The sequence below is a fragment of the Dendroctonus ponderosae genome, unplaced genomic scaffold, assembly GCF_020466585.1.
Source record: "Dendroctonus ponderosae isolate FM_Combo_2020 unplaced genomic scaffold, Dpon_F_20191213v2 Dpon_F_20191213_1, whole genome shotgun sequence".
NCBI classification, from domain to species: Eukaryota; Metazoa; Arthropoda; class Insecta; order Coleoptera; family Curculionidae; genus Dendroctonus; species Dendroctonus ponderosae.
In genome coordinates, this window is record NW_026017110.1 from 9,592,556 (window position 1) to 9,607,865 (window position 15,310).

Sequence of the window (15,310 nt, forward strand, 5' to 3'; positions counted from 1 at the left end):
TGTCCATGACAAACCCATAAACAACAATGGGGAAGATTTATTTGACATTTGACTTGCGTTATCGCATTCATCCACAGAATAGTTTCCTACAGTGGGTTATTTCATGGTTTAATCTGTAGCTCTTTATCGCCTGTAGCGCCTCTGGCGACTATGAAATCAGTCGTTCTCGGTTAGGTTTTTAAGTGAGAGTGCCCAGGGCATGTCACAGACTACACACTATTTTTCACAGTCTTTTTTAAGAATCGTTTGACAAACGATACGCAGAAACAAGGACGAGAAGTAAAGGAGAGAGACACGGGACAGGACGCCTGGTAAGGAGGCCTGATAAGGAGTCCTGTGCCGTTCTTTTCCTGCAATCCCTGATTATTATTTCGGCAAAGAGTAATAACAGATGGCTCTGGCTGTTCGATGAGGGAGTTTTGTAATTTCGCCCCTTTAACTAGGTGCTTGTTTGGTGCTCCCGGTTATGTCGAAAGAAAAACAATTAGTGATGAACAACGCCGAAATTTACCAAACTTAATTTAACAAAATTCGTAACTTTCTATACAGAGAGGGGACTAACTTGAAACTCCCTCACCCTATAGAAAACACCTCAGGCTACAGATAGGGAAAATTACCATTCATCCTATAAAATGCTGATTTTTTCAATCTTGTGCTGCATGCAATTGCATGTTTTTCTTAAAAAAATATAGCTTTCAATGCAAACCAGGTAGCATATTAACGCTCACCTTATACTATACACTTGAAGCTACAAATCTCAAAAATGCTCCTCTAATCTTAGCAAATGGGGAGTTTTCTTATCCTGAAATTGAAGGGCCGAAATGAACATTTACATTCAACTGGAGGTTCTTGAAAAATTCGCAATTTCTAATAGAAAGCGAGGAGCAATTTGTAATTTGCTGACCGCATAGAAGACAGTCGAATTTAAAAATCCAGAAAATTAAATTTTAATCGAAGAAAATGCTCCATTTGGCCAACCATGTATTTGAAGGGTCGAAAATGAGCACTTACTTTCAAATGTAGGTTCATCTTAAAAAACGGATAACTTTCGACACAAACTAAGGAGCGACTTGCAATTTGCTCGTCGCATAGATTGACGATACTTGAAGCTAAATACACTGAAAATTTCAGTCTAATCTGATGAAATTCGGACTTTTCCTAATCCTGCAAATGAAGGGCCAAAAATAAACGTTTACATTCAACGGCGGGTTCGTCTAGAAAAATTCGCAGCTTTCAATCCAAAGCGCCCAGCACTTTAAAATTTGCTAACCGTATATAAGACACTTGTAGTCAATTATGCAGAAAATTTCACTGTAATCGCATAAAATTCTGGCTTTAGCCAATCCTGCTAATGAAGAGCTAAAAATGAACATTTACTCAACTGTAGGTTCTTAAAAAAATGTCAACTTCCAATACAAAGGGCGTAGCAATTTGGAATTTGCTCATGGTATTGGCAATAGTTGATGTGAAATATACAGAAAATTTCACTCTAATCGCATAAAACCCTGACTTTATTCAACCCTGTAAATGATGAGCCAACAATGAACATTTACACTCAACTGCAGCTTCTTCTTAAAAAATTTGCAACTTTTAGCACAACCCGCGTGGCAATTCCAAATGCGCTTACCTTATAGAGGACATTTGAACTTAAACATGCAGACAATTTCACTCTAATCGCATAAATTGCTGACTTTATCCAACCCTGTAAATGAAGGGCCAAAAATGAAAATTACACTCAACTGCAGGTTTACCGTAAGAAATTTGCGACTACCAATACAAAACGCGTAGCAATTTGAAATTCGCTCAGCCTATAGAAGATGCTTATTGCATAATCAACGCTAAAAGTTTGAAAAATTCCACCCAAATCGCATAAAATGCTGACTTTTGCTGATCCTGTAAGTGATGGGCCGAAAAATAAATATTTACCCTCAATTGCAGATCCTTCTTTAAAAATTCATAACATTCATTGCAGATCGGATAGGGATTTGAAATTGTCGCATTATAGAAGATAATTGACGTTAATATTGCGCAACAGTTCTCCCAATTTTAATGAATTCATTAAACTAAATTCCATTTATTTTAAATAAATTGGCGATAAACATTAGTGATGTGACGAAAGTGGAGGTATTTGCAATAGCGAGAATTTGGCTAATGTTGCGTTAGATTCTTTGGGACGCAAGATCAGAAACAATTTCAACAAATTAACAACAACCGTATTGATAGCCCAATCTAAGACTTTTGCAATATCGTGAAATAACATCGACTTAAATAGGGGATGGGAAAGCAATCTTGTACGCATATGTCCGCATCTCAAGTCTACATCTTAAACATATTTCTTATTCAATATTACGCTTCTGTGCAGCCTTGAGTTACCCCGCCTTCCTCAATCACTATCAAAATACAGTGACCCGATACGTTTTCACATATATGCGATATTTTTCCTTGTAACCGACTATTTGCGGTCGATTGATTGGCCAGTAATTGAGCAGGGAGATTTCCAGTTCCGTGTTTGAATGCCATAGTAAAGAGCACTTCCATTCAGCCAAGAAGCGCGGTTTTGTAAAATATTTGCGAATATGGCCTGTCCTTATAGACGCAAGTGAGTTCAAGTGTCCAGCCTAGTATTTCAAGATTAATTTGGTTTTATTTCAGCGATGGAGCTCTGGATGGAGACCAACTGGGCGAAGAGGCCGGAATGCTCTATGGGGAGTACCTGATGTTGGATAAGATCCTGGGCGCTCAAAGGCTGCTCAGTGAGAGCGACAACGCTCCAGTGCATGATGAGCATCTATTCATTATCACTCATCAAGGTATTTATTGGACAGTGAGATTTGAACTTTGTCTAGTTCTTGAGCAACAAAAACGATAACGTTCAACTAAACAAAAATGTTTTCTAGAAAAAGTTCAATTCTTGCCCTAATTCAAATTGGCTTATATGTGAGGTCAAGTACCTCCTTGTTGGATTAGCTGTATATTTCAATTTATTTTACTCTCTGAAGACGAATTGGCTGTTTAAGCAAACTTACACCATTTGCTCTTGAGTCATTAATCTCAGAGGTTTTTGTGGTCAGAATTATGCAGTTTCGACGGGGTTTAATCGGCCCTATTTTAAATTCCGCATTGCTTTTCACCGGCATTAAAACTTTCTAGACAGATTGGATGAAAGTGAGATTCCCAAGAAGTTGTTTTAGTGCACTCACGGAACTTTACAACTGCGAGAAGCAGCTAAGAAAACTTGCGGATTAATCGTTCCGATTATACTGGCCAAATTTTCCGGGAAAATTATTACTGATTCGAGCTCAATTATTTTTCTTCATCTATGTATAATCAATATATTTTTTACACCTTTCATTTCAAAAACAGCTTTAATTCCGCCACCGAATGCAAACTTACTGTAGCATTTGCCAGGCTGTAAAAGTAAAATAAAACAACTCCTCACGAAAGCCACAAAAGCAAGGCCTAATCCACTTAAGTAATTTACTCCCGACAAAAGCGGACAGTTTGTAGGACATACTGTACAGGGCGTTTGCTCATAGGTTTACTTTATTATTGCAGATTTTCCGAATCAGAAATTAAAATATGAAAGCAGTGAATGAAAACTTTTGACGTAAAGTCCGTTTTTAATGGATCATTCTATGCATTTTTAGACAGATCGATAGGATTTTTTTGCTTACTTTTTGCTAATTCCGTGAATGAAGGCCTCGGAAATGAACATTTACGCTCAACTGCAAGTTCTCCTTAAATCATTCGCACTTTCCAGTAAAGAGGACATAGCCATTTGAAATTTACTCACCGTATAGAAAGCAGTTGAAGTCAAAGATATGAAAAATTGCACTCTAATCGCATGAAAGCCATAAAATGACAAAAAAATGAACTTTTACACTCAACTACAGTTTTTTTTTAATTCACAAGTTCCAATAGAAAGCGCGTTGCAGTTTGAAATTCGCTCACTGTGCAGAAGACACTCTAGGTTAAACATGTTGAAAATTTCAACCTAATCCAATACAATTCTGACTTTTGCTAATCCTGTAAATGAAGAGTCAGAAATGAACATTTTACGCCCAATTGCAGGTTCTTCTTTTAAACATTCGTAATGCAAAATGCAGAGAAAGTTGCAATTTGAAGTTGGCTCACCATAAAGAGGACACTTAAAGATAAACATACGGGAAATTTTACTGTAATCCCATAAAATCCTGACTTTTGTCAATCCTGTTAGGTTTTTCTTAAAAATGCATAACTTTCGATACAACCCATCTAGCAAGTTGCAATTCGCTCCCCCTGTATATAACACCTGAGGCCGCATTCCGAAAAATTCTACACTAATCGTTGGAAATGCCGATTTTTTATAATCTTGTGAATAAAGGGCGAAAATTGAACATTTATAATCAACTACAGGTTCTTCTTTAAAAAAATTTGTAACTTCCAAAACAAAGCGCGTGGGAATTTGCAATTTTCTCACCATATAGAAGACACTTCAAGTTAAAGATAGTGAAATTTTCACTCTAATTGGATAAAATTCTGACTTTTGTCAATCCTTTAGCTGAAGCCCCAAAAATGAACATTTACACTCAACTGCAAGTTCTTTTTGAAAAATTCGCCTCTTCCAATACATCGCGCGTAACAATTTTTATTGCATAATTAACGATATTTAATATTTCAACCTAATGCAAGGAAATCCTGACTTTGGCCAATGCTGCAACTGAAGAACTAAAAACTTACATTTACCCCCAACAGCAGGTTATTCTTTAAAATTTTGGAACGTCCAATACAGAGAGGGTAGCAGTTTGAAATTCGCTCATCGTATAGAACACACTTGATAATAAAGATGCTAAAAATTGCAGCCTAATCTCATAAAATATAGATTTTTTATAATTCTGTAATTGAAGAACCAAAATTTACGTTCAACTGCTTGTTCTTTTTAAAAAAAATCGCAACTTAAAATGCAGAGAGCGTAACAATTTGAAATTGGCGCGCTCCATCGAAGACACTTGAAGTTAAAGCTACGGGAAATTTCATTCTAATCCCACGAAATCCTGACATTTGCCAATCCCGTACATGAATGACTAAAAATGAGCATTTTGACCTAATTGCAGGTTCTTCTTAAAAAAATCTTAACTTCTCATTCGCTCACCTTATAGAAGAGACTTGAGGTTAAAGATGCTGAAAATTGCAGCCTAATCGCATAAAATCCTCATTTTTCCTAATTCTGTAAATAAAGAGCCAAATTTTACGCTCAACTGCAGGTTCTTTTTTTTTAAATCGCAACTTGAAATGCAGAAAGCGTAACGATTTGATAATTGTAATTTGGCGCGCCCTATGGAAGACACTTGATGTTAAAGATACGGAAAATTTAATTCTAATCGCACGAAATCCTGACTTTTGCCAATCTCCTAAATGAATGACTAAAATGAGCATTTTGACCTACTTGCAGGATATTCTTTAAAAAATCGTAACTTTTAACACAAACCAGATAGCAACTTGCTATTGGCTCACCCTATAATAAACAATAAGCTGAAGTAGTAAAAACCTTCTTGGTTTCCATGGGCCGAAAATCTGGTGTTTTTTATGCTGAAAATGTCAGCAGTAGTAAATCAGCAATCATCGGACCACATAATTTTTTTTAGAAAAATTATTGTTTTCTTGGAATTGATCCATCATCAAATTTTTCACCGGTAAAACTTTGTATTCCCTTGTAGCATTACGAACAATTTTTTTCCAATTTTTAAATCTTAACTTTGACTTCAAAATACAGGGCGTATTTCGAAAACCCTTCACTTTTGTATTAGACAATTTGGGTTAAATCATCAGGTTTTCACCCGAGGAATCTGTAGTAAGATGTTGTGCAGACATTTTACATACACGCTGTATTTATTTCTGTATAAAAATATATATATAGTGTTCCATTAAAAAAAATTACTTGATGTTAGGCCTGGGTAACTCAGTGAATTTTTAGGAGTTGGCGCAGTGCTATGCTTCTTTGCGCTGCTTTGGGTTGGCTTGATGCGCCAACCCAACGCATCGGCGCAGTAACTCAGTTCCGTTGCTGGTGAAAAGTTGGCGACGTTTTTACTTGTTTTTGGATTTATTTTAAAGGCCATTTATTAGTAATATTTTTAATTATTCCTAATTCCTAAATGCTCAATTTTCTAAAATTTCACTTAAAAATTCTGAAAATCTTAAGGCATTTTCCGCGAAAAATTATGAAAAAAATTTCGATTCCTATCCTTCGCTACTTTGTAAAAAGTTTAGAAATCCCTTTCCATCTTCGAATTCGGAACAAAGATCAAATAAGAATTAAAAATCGAACAGAATAAGTGGAAGTTTATAACAGATTATTTGGAAGTCTCGTCACCTCAATACCTCTGAAGGCTGTACGAGTTTGTTAAAAAAATGTGGTGTTTTAGTTTTTGCTGAATTTTTTTTGCTTTACTTCCTACTCAAAAAAGGCTCTATTTTGTAGAGTTTCACTTAAAAATACTGACGATCTGAAGGTCTTTCACGCGAAAAATTACAAGATAAATTTATAGCTTTGTAAAAATTTTACAAAATCTTTTTTCAGCGTCGAATTCGGGACAAAAACGAAAATAAATTCCTACAGTTTTTTCTCGAAAACCATTGAGGTTTTCTCCAAAACCGATCACAAAACTGAAGGTTTTTAATCAAAAACGCAAAAAAACCCTTGTTTTCTGATAATTTTCTTCTTTTCTGACAATAAGGGGTTGTTGGAGCCAAAAATGACAAAATTGATTTTACCAGAAAATTAGCCTCATTCATCTGTTTGCAGGGAACTTTAGAAAACCCATTTCAATTCGAATTTGGCACAAAAACCAAATAATTTTATTCAGTTTTTTACCGAAACTAATTAGGATTATCATGAAAAAACGACCAGAGAGCAAAAGTTTACAAAAAATTATTTGGAAAATTCGCCGCCATCATCGCTCTGTAGATTTTTAAAGTTCCTTTAAATTTTCTATTAAGTAATTCTTTCGACGCAAAAATCGCATTATTTTTTAGTTTTATGTATTTAAAATACTGATAACCTTTAGTTATTTTCTGTGAAAAATTATAAGATACATTTTTTTGAAACACTCGCCTCCTTCATTGTTTTGCAGACATTTTTGGAAAACTTTTTGCAGCTTAGAATTATGGACAAAACCATAATAATTACTTCTGCGACTTTTCCCAAAAATATTATTAATTTCCCGAACTGAAAAAGAGAAAGTTGGGAATCATTTATTTGGAAAACTCTTGGAAACGGATGAGTTTATAACTCGTTAACTCAGAGAGCGGCAACTTCAGAGTTGAAAAATCTGAGCATCTGACGAAGACACCTTGTACCGAGCGTCCCCAATATGTGATTTTGTCTAATCCATTCCAGCTTACGAGTTGTGGTTCAAGCAGATAATCTTCGAGCTGGACTCCGTCCGGAACATTTTCAGCGAAGTTTTGGAGGAAACGCAAACCTTGGAGATCCTGAAACGGCTCAACCGAATAGTCCTGATCTTAAAGGTAAAACTGGCGAACCTACGTTAAACACTGATGAAACGAACTGAGCTTGCTTGAAACGTCCAGGTTTTGGTTGATCAAGTGATGATCCTGGAAACAATGACTCCGCTGGATTTTATGGACTTTCGCAACTACTTGCGACCCGCTTCCGGCTTTCAGAGCCTCCAGTTCCGTCTTCTGGAGAACAAATTGGGCGTTAGGGCCGATTTGCGCGTCAAGTACAACAACAACTACACGAAAGTGTTCGGCGGTGACGAGGTGCGAGCATTTCAACTTTGAGTTGGATGAATGGAAAACTTTGGGAATTTGCAGGAGGCGCTGCGTAAAATCGAGCTATCGGAGAGCCAGCCGTCTTTGGCCCTGTTGGTGGAACGTTGGCTGGAACGAACGCCTGGATTGGAAGCGACCGGCTTTAACTTCTGGGGAAAGTACGAGAAATCCGTCAACGATTTGCTAGAGGAGCAGAAACAGATTGCTTTGGTGAGTCTCTTTTTTTATACATTTTACTGAGAAGTGCTCAAGGACCCCCATTTTTTCGAGAATTTTCTATATCTTTGGCCATTTTACCAAATCGAAGGCCTTAGAATAATCGACAAAATCAAGCTACATTTTTATGCTTAATTCTCGGACGACATGGCCTTATGAGTATGAACTGTACCATTCGTCTGGGCAAATTTCAGTGTTCCAGGCAAAACAATAATTGCTGGCTGTGCTCTTGATTAAATAAATATCTCCAAACTCCAAGTTATGCGTCGCAAAAACTGATCTTTAACTGTAATCGCGTGGGTATCTGTTGCGATCCCAACTAGGACACAACAGCCCTTTAGAGGTGTAATTTGTATTTTTGGATTAAGACATAAAATTCAATAGCCGCCCGTCTAGACCCATTTGCCAGGTAGATTTTTTGCAGAAGTTAAACGTTCAGTGCCCATTCGTGTTAACTAAGCTGCGTTTCCAGAGTGAGCCTGTGGAGGCTGTAAAACAATACCGACTGAACGATTTGGAGAAACGTCGCGAGGTGTATGAGTCGATTTTTCGCTCCGAGATCCATGAGGCTCTGTTGAATCGCGGCGAACGACGCTTTTCCCATCAAGCTCTGCAAGGTAAATTGCATTAGTTGCCCAAATATTTTCTTTTTAAGGGTTGTTTTTGGTCATTTAGGAGCCATCCTCATAACGTTCTACCGGGACGAGCCACGGTTCAGTCAGCCTCATCAGATTCTCAACCTGCTCATGGACATCGACTGTCTCATTACGAAATGGAGATGTAAGTGTTGAAAATGCAATTTTTAAATTAAGCGGAATAACAGGAATGAGGGACGATGGGAATTTATTTGATGGGAAAACTCGTTGAAATGTGCGAAAAACTGAATCCCAATGTCGATATTGCGAGTTTATGCAGTTGGCGTCGCTTATATAATCGAATCGAGACTGCAGCGGGCACAATGGCCAAATTTTTGCGCCCTCGCTAAGCGTTTGGAACCGGTCGACTTCAGGAAACGTTTTTCAGTTTCCGTAATTAGGCGGGCAAAAATGGAAATTTTTGTAATTCAGTTTGCACCTTGGAACAGACTTGGATTTAGTTTGGGTTTACCGCGGCCGGTTTTTAATACGAAATTAGCTACATCGGGGTTTTGCCGTGTCGACGCGATTTTACCTTTGACGCCGACGACCGAAAGAGTTTACGCAAAGCCATACAAAATTTTATTAAAAACCGCAAACATTTCAATTTTTCAATAGTGTTTGAACTTAACGTGAATTTGAAGAAACCGCATAACATATAGTACGGTTAATCAAAAAATTGTAACTCCTAAACCAGTTGGGCTAGCAAACCTGAAGTTTCTGCACGATGAAGAGAAATACTGTCTTAAAAATTGAGTGAACTTTCGTTAAATGACGAACCTCGACTGATTTTCAGGAGATTTTCAGTTTGACGTAAATTTTATGAAACTGCGTGCTTTTACGGGCAGCTAAACAAGAAACCATAACCAACAAACCAGTTGGAGTCGCAACTTCAAGTTTTCGACACGGTCAAGAGACAGGGTTTCTCTAAAACCATGTGGAAATCTCATTGAATGCCGATTCTCTACTGATTTTTGAGAACCTTTTGAACTCGACGTTAATTTTAAGAAACCGCGTAGCTTGTAGTAGAGGTAAACAAAAAATAATAACTTCCAAACAAGTTGGAAAAGCAAATTAAATTCTCGACACAATATAGCCAAGTGTTTTTGCTAAATCCGAGTAAAATTTTGTTGAATGCCACTGATTTCTCAAAAGCTTTTGAACTTCACGCGAATTTCAAGAAACCGCATAACTTGTACTGCAGTTTACTAAACAATCACAACGCTCAAATCACTAGGAGTAGCAACTTGAAGTTTCGGGACAATAAAGACGATTATTGTGTCTAAAATTCCACGAAATGCATTGAATGGGGATCTTTGGCTGAGGTTGCAGAATATTTTGAACTTGGCGTTAATTTTAAGTAACTGCATGGCTTGTGTAGTTAAACAAAAAATAATAACTTCCAAACCAGATGGAGAGGCAACTTGTAGCTTTGGCACGATGAACAAAAATATCTTGAATTTTTTAAAAATCAACTGATGACAAGGATTTTAAATCAACTGATATTTTATTGAATGCCGATTTTCCATTGATTTTTCAGAAGTTTATGAACTGCTAAATTTGGATCCTCAACTGATTTTTAAGAAGCTGTTAAACTTGACCTGACTTTCACCAATCCGCATGGGTTGCAGTGCAGTTAAGCAAGCAACGATAACCCCCAAACCAATTGGAGTTGTTACTTAAAGTTTAAAGGATTTGTATAAAACTGGACAAAATCTGATTGAATGAAAACCCCCAACTGATTTTTGTAGAAGTTGTTGAAGTTGCGAATGCCAATCTTCCACTGATTTTTCAAAAGCTTTTGAACTCCACGTGAATTTCAAAAAACCGTATAACTTATACTGCAGTGTACTAAACAATCAGAACGCTCAAAGCGCTAGGAGTAGCAACTTGAAGTTTCGGGACAATAAAGACGATTATTTTGTGTAAAATTGCACTAAACTTTATTGAATGGGGATCTTTGGCTGAGGTTACAGAAGATTTTAAACTTGGCGTTAAGTTTAGGAAACCCAATGGCTTGTGGTGCAGTTAAACAAAAAATTATAACATCCAAACCAGATGGAGTGACAACTTTAGCTTTGGCACGATGAACAAAAAAGATTTGGCTTTAAATCAAGTCATATTTTATTGAATGCCGATTCTCCATTGATTTTTCAAAAGTATTTGAACTGGGCGTTAATTTAAAGTAACCGCATAATTTGTATGTAGTGCAGTTAAACAAAAAGTGATAGCTCTCAAAAGAGTTGGAGTAGCAACTTGGAGATTTGACACAGTCAAGGAGATCTAGAATTCTAAAGTTTTGTATAATATTCGAACGAATGCCTTTGAATTTCGACTCTCCACTGATTTTTTCGCAGCTTTCGAACTTGACGTGAATTTCAAGAAAACGCGTTGTTTATAGTGCAGTCTAATAAAAAATCATAACTTACAAACCAGGTGAAGTAGCAACTTGAAGCTTCGCCACTGTCAAACCGTTAATAAAATTAAATTTTCGACACAATAAAGCGAATGGTTTTTCCTAAATCCGAGTAGAATTTGGTTGAATACCAATCTTCCATTGATTTTTCAAAAATAACCGCTTAACTTGTAGTGCATCTATCCAAAAAATCCATCCAACTCCCAAACGAGTTCGACGAACAACTTGATATTTCAACAGGGTGAAGATATAGCTCCGGTCTAAGCCTGGACGAAATATCATTAAATTCCGATAGTCCACTGATTTTTCATCAGCTTTTCAACTTGACGTTAATTTAAAAAAACCGCGTAATTTGTAGTGCAATTAAACAAAAAATTATAACTTGCAACCTAGTTGAAAAGGGAACTTGCAATTGTAGCATCTACAAAATAAAGGCTTTCTTGACAACTGGGAAAAATTTAATTAAAAACTGAACATCGGCTGATTTTTCGGAAGTTTTTGAACTTTGCGTTAGTTTAAAGAACCCGTATAACTGGCAGTAGAGTTCAACAAAAACTAATAATTTCGTAACGAGTGCAAGTACAATAGCAACTGGCAGATTTGTGTCTTGACAGAGGATGAAGATTAGATGCGAGTGTATTTTCTTTGTGTAGATAACCACGTGCTAATGGTGCAGAGGATGATTGGTTCGTCCCAGCTGGGTACCGGCGGTTCTTCTGGATATCAGTATTTGCGCTCCACTTTGAGGTAATTGAGATTTTACGTTGCCACCAGTAAGCCACTCGAAAATCCATCAGAGCGCTCTAAGCGCTTTTTAATAATTTTCTAAGTAAAACTTTTCCACTTAAGTCTGAGCTGGGTTTTCATTAGAGCTTATTATCAATTTCAGCGACCGTTATAAAGTCTTTGTCGACCTGTTCAACTTGTCGACTTTTCTGATACCTCGCAGCCACATTCCGCATTTAACTGCGGATATGCGCAGCAAGCTTTGCCTTTGGAGGAATGGCGGGACAAACGACGTGCAGGAAAACGGGAAAACTGGCCTGGAAATTGAAGAGAATGGCTTTGAAGAGGACATCGTATGATAGCGGTTTTCGGCTCGTCCTACTGATCTGATTTCCAGTTTAAGAACGGGGCACTTTTACCAGAAAACATTGAAGACGCTTTCGAGGACACGTAGCTTTCTTACACCGCATTCAGCTGTTATTAATGGAATATATTTGATTCGTTTGGTCAAAGAGGTCAAGCGCATTTATTCCGCGGTTTTGATTAATTGCCAATTCCCAAAATCTTCCCGTTGTCCTGACTTAAATTATTCTGGATCAAATCTGGAACGTGCAGATACATACTCGATGCCACTGAAACTCCAGTTTTCGGTATTTTTCAACCACAAATCCTTTTCGTTTCTTATTGTTGTTCTTGCATACAGTAATGAAATTCCTGCTGCCATAAATCAGCAAATCCGAGCTTTATTTCGTTTGTTGCCGTCTTGCTGATATGAGATTGGGGCACATGTGTAGCACACGAAAACTAGCCGGCAAAGCAGTTTTTGATTCATCTAAAAATCCATTTCTGATGTCGTTCAAGGTTCGGATTTAATCAAGCAAAGAGGCTGATAAAAGTTCGCCGTCCTGATTTTTTTTACACATTCTACTGGGACATTCGTCCAAATTAGATTCGTAGTAAACTTTCCGGGAAAATTGCCCGCTTTGTGAACCGTGGTAATAAATCGCCTCTTATGTTACGTGTTGATTCTGAAATATTGGAAATTTCGAACGAAGACGTGCCCGTTCAGTGCAATAATGGACCGTAATTGGGTCGAGATGTTTCAATTAGTTTAAGAGGTGTGAGCGTGTGAGAGAATTCGTCAGGGATTTGATTAAGGCGGTTAATATCGGGAAGAGAAGGGCCTGGTAAAAGCTCCATAGTGGATATTAGACAAAATGTTTAACGACTTTGGACGGAGCAAAAAATTGTTGTTTCATTATCTTCCGGTTCAAGAAATGGGCCATAAATGGAATGCCATATTGTTTTTGACTTCTTAGAAAGAGAAAAACAAAAATAAACTTTTTAGTTTAGGATCCTGAGGCTTTGAAACATTGAAAAGTTTTGATACTTTATAGACACATGCGTTGGCAAAACAAACTCATAAATGAAAATGGTATCAGCTTCAGATCCCGAACAGTCGATATGGCACCACTCTTAAAACAGAATGCGTTCAATCCACTTTTTCCCTTTCCTATCACCCACCGAAAAAAATTTCTTTGCAATAGAAACAGGAAGCATTATTTTCCTGTGGTCTGTCTGTTCCAAGATCCTTCCTGCCAGTATCCTGAGAAGATTGATAGATAGTTAGAAAAATTTATTAACATCAAACATTACATATGACAACACATGGTCTTTGAAATTAACAGATCCTGACTCTGAGAAGGAATCTTGAATGACCGCTTTCTTACAGCCTTTCCAGGCGCTCTTTCTCTTTGCCTTGAAGGTTAGCACTAGTAAAATGTTCTCGGGTCCAATAAATCCCTTGCATCTTCAATGTTGGCGGAAGTGTTTTCCACTGCCGTCAACGGACATCGCTATCTGCAAAAACATGACGATTTGGAGAAACTACTCCTGTTTTTTTAGACCCAGCTTTCCAGATAAAGTGCGTGACTGTTCTTTGATTCGATTTCACAAATAATATATGCGCAAAATGTTGCACGGTTTGCCATTTTTTCACTTTTCAAATGAAATACTCGGACCGTCGAATAAAAACGTGGATTTGAATACATCCGCTAGCACCCCTTTTCAATCGACTATTGGCATTTTTTGTGGAGAGGGTTAGAATGGTGAAACCAAACTTCTTGCTGCGCTCATACACAAGACTGTGATTTTCTGGGAGCATTCGCTTGTGGTTTCTGCGCTTTTACAAACTTGCAGCATCTGAAAGCTCCATGATTTCTTCGCTTTGAATTTGAAAATCGTCTATTTATTTTTCTCGTTCTCAGGTCAAGAACGTGGAAGGTTTCAAGAAATGAACTTCTGCGATAAAAATCGATCGTAGTTCCAACGCTTTGACAAACTTATGTCATCTGAAACCAGAAGCTGGAAGCTCGAATTCACCGGTTTTTTGATGTGTTTCTTTTAATTTGAACGTCGGGAGTTGATTAGCAATGTTCTGAAGAGAAGAAAAGTGGATAATTGCAAAAAATAATCTTCACCAGTGCAGTTAGGCCGTAGTTCCAACCCTTTTCCAAACTTCCGGCATGCGAAAGCAGCGTTTGAGAACTCGAAATCTCCGATATCTGTTTTTTAAAAGTCGGCGTTTAATTGAGGTCGTACTGGAGGGAATAATGTGGAGGGTTTTAAAAAACGAACTTTTCCAGTATCATTCCGAGAGCTGCTCTTGACATTCCAAAATCCATGATTTTGTCGCATTTACGTAATTTGAAAATTGTCGATTTATTTGGATTGTTGCTCAGTGAAGAACGTGGAAGGTTTCAAGAAACGAACTTCCCCGGTGAAATTCGACCGAAGGTCCAACGTCTATAAGCTTTGACGCTGCTGAAAGGCAAAAATCTATATTTTTTTTTGTTGCAGCAAAATAACGTTGACGTGTGTGTAAAACGTTCTAACGGTTTTACCAATACCCGGAATTTGTAAGCTACGTGTGATCACTCGAAATCCACACTTTTATTCGTTTTTTTACATCAAAATCGACCTTAGATTAGGATTCTTCTGAAGGGAAGAGTGTGGAGGGTTGTAGTGCCAGACAGGAACCCGGACCGGAACCGATATGGACCCAAAACTGGAACGGAACCGATTTGATATTAGCATACTGTTTCGGTGTTTTTTCGGTTCTGCTTGTAACGTTTGAATTTTAGAGGAACAATTATTTGTTAGGACCAACCGACTTTTCAATCGAAAAGAATAACCATACGTGTATACGCTATTTTTAAAATTCTTTTTTAAGTTGAATTATTTTAATTTTTCGATCACCAACAAAGTAACATTTGAAATTGAAATGTTGGACAAAAGCAACTCCTCAAAAGATGGTGAAGACATGAACCAGGAAGAACAATGTTTAAAAGGAAATAAGAGTGAAAGAAGAGGAATTGACGAAGTTGTGGACCTGAGTGAAAACGGAAAGAAGAGAAAAGCGCTAAAGTCAGAAAATTCATTGACAAATCACTTTTCAGTCTTTATTACAATGTTGTTCCATTTAATGTTACCTGAATTTCAATCCTTGTGTGGCGTTGCTAGTTCTCCTACCCTCCTACCC

General features: G+C 37.4%; 1 protein-coding gene across 3 annotated transcripts; it reads left to right on the forward strand.

The window, feature by feature from the left end:
• Positions 1-2,425: 2,425 nt before the first annotated feature.
• Positions 2,426-12,298, forward strand: LOC109535447 (tryptophan 2,3-dioxygenase). 3 transcript variants are annotated; one of them, XM_048669088.1, is made up of 9 exons: positions 2,428-2,599; positions 2,653-2,810; positions 7,379-7,509; positions 7,573-7,764; positions 7,819-7,986; positions 8,417-8,609; positions 8,668-8,772; positions 11,697-11,790; positions 11,933-12,298. In XM_048669088.1, the coding sequence occupies exons 1-9, from the start codon at positions 2,577-2,579 to the stop codon at positions 12,126-12,128; spliced, it is 1,260 nt and encodes a 419-aa protein (XP_048525045.1). In that variant the 5' UTR covers positions 2,428-2,576; the 3' UTR covers positions 12,129-12,298. The 3 variants fall into 3 exon arrangements, with proteins under 3 accessions (XP_048525050.1, XP_048525045.1, XP_048525049.1); XM_048669092.1 differs by having other exon boundaries at positions 8,465-8,609; XM_048669093.1 differs by lacking the exon at positions 11,933-12,298 and having other exon boundaries at positions 2,426-2,599; positions 10,168-11,787.
• The last annotated feature ends 3,012 nt before the right edge of the window (positions 12,299-15,310 follow it).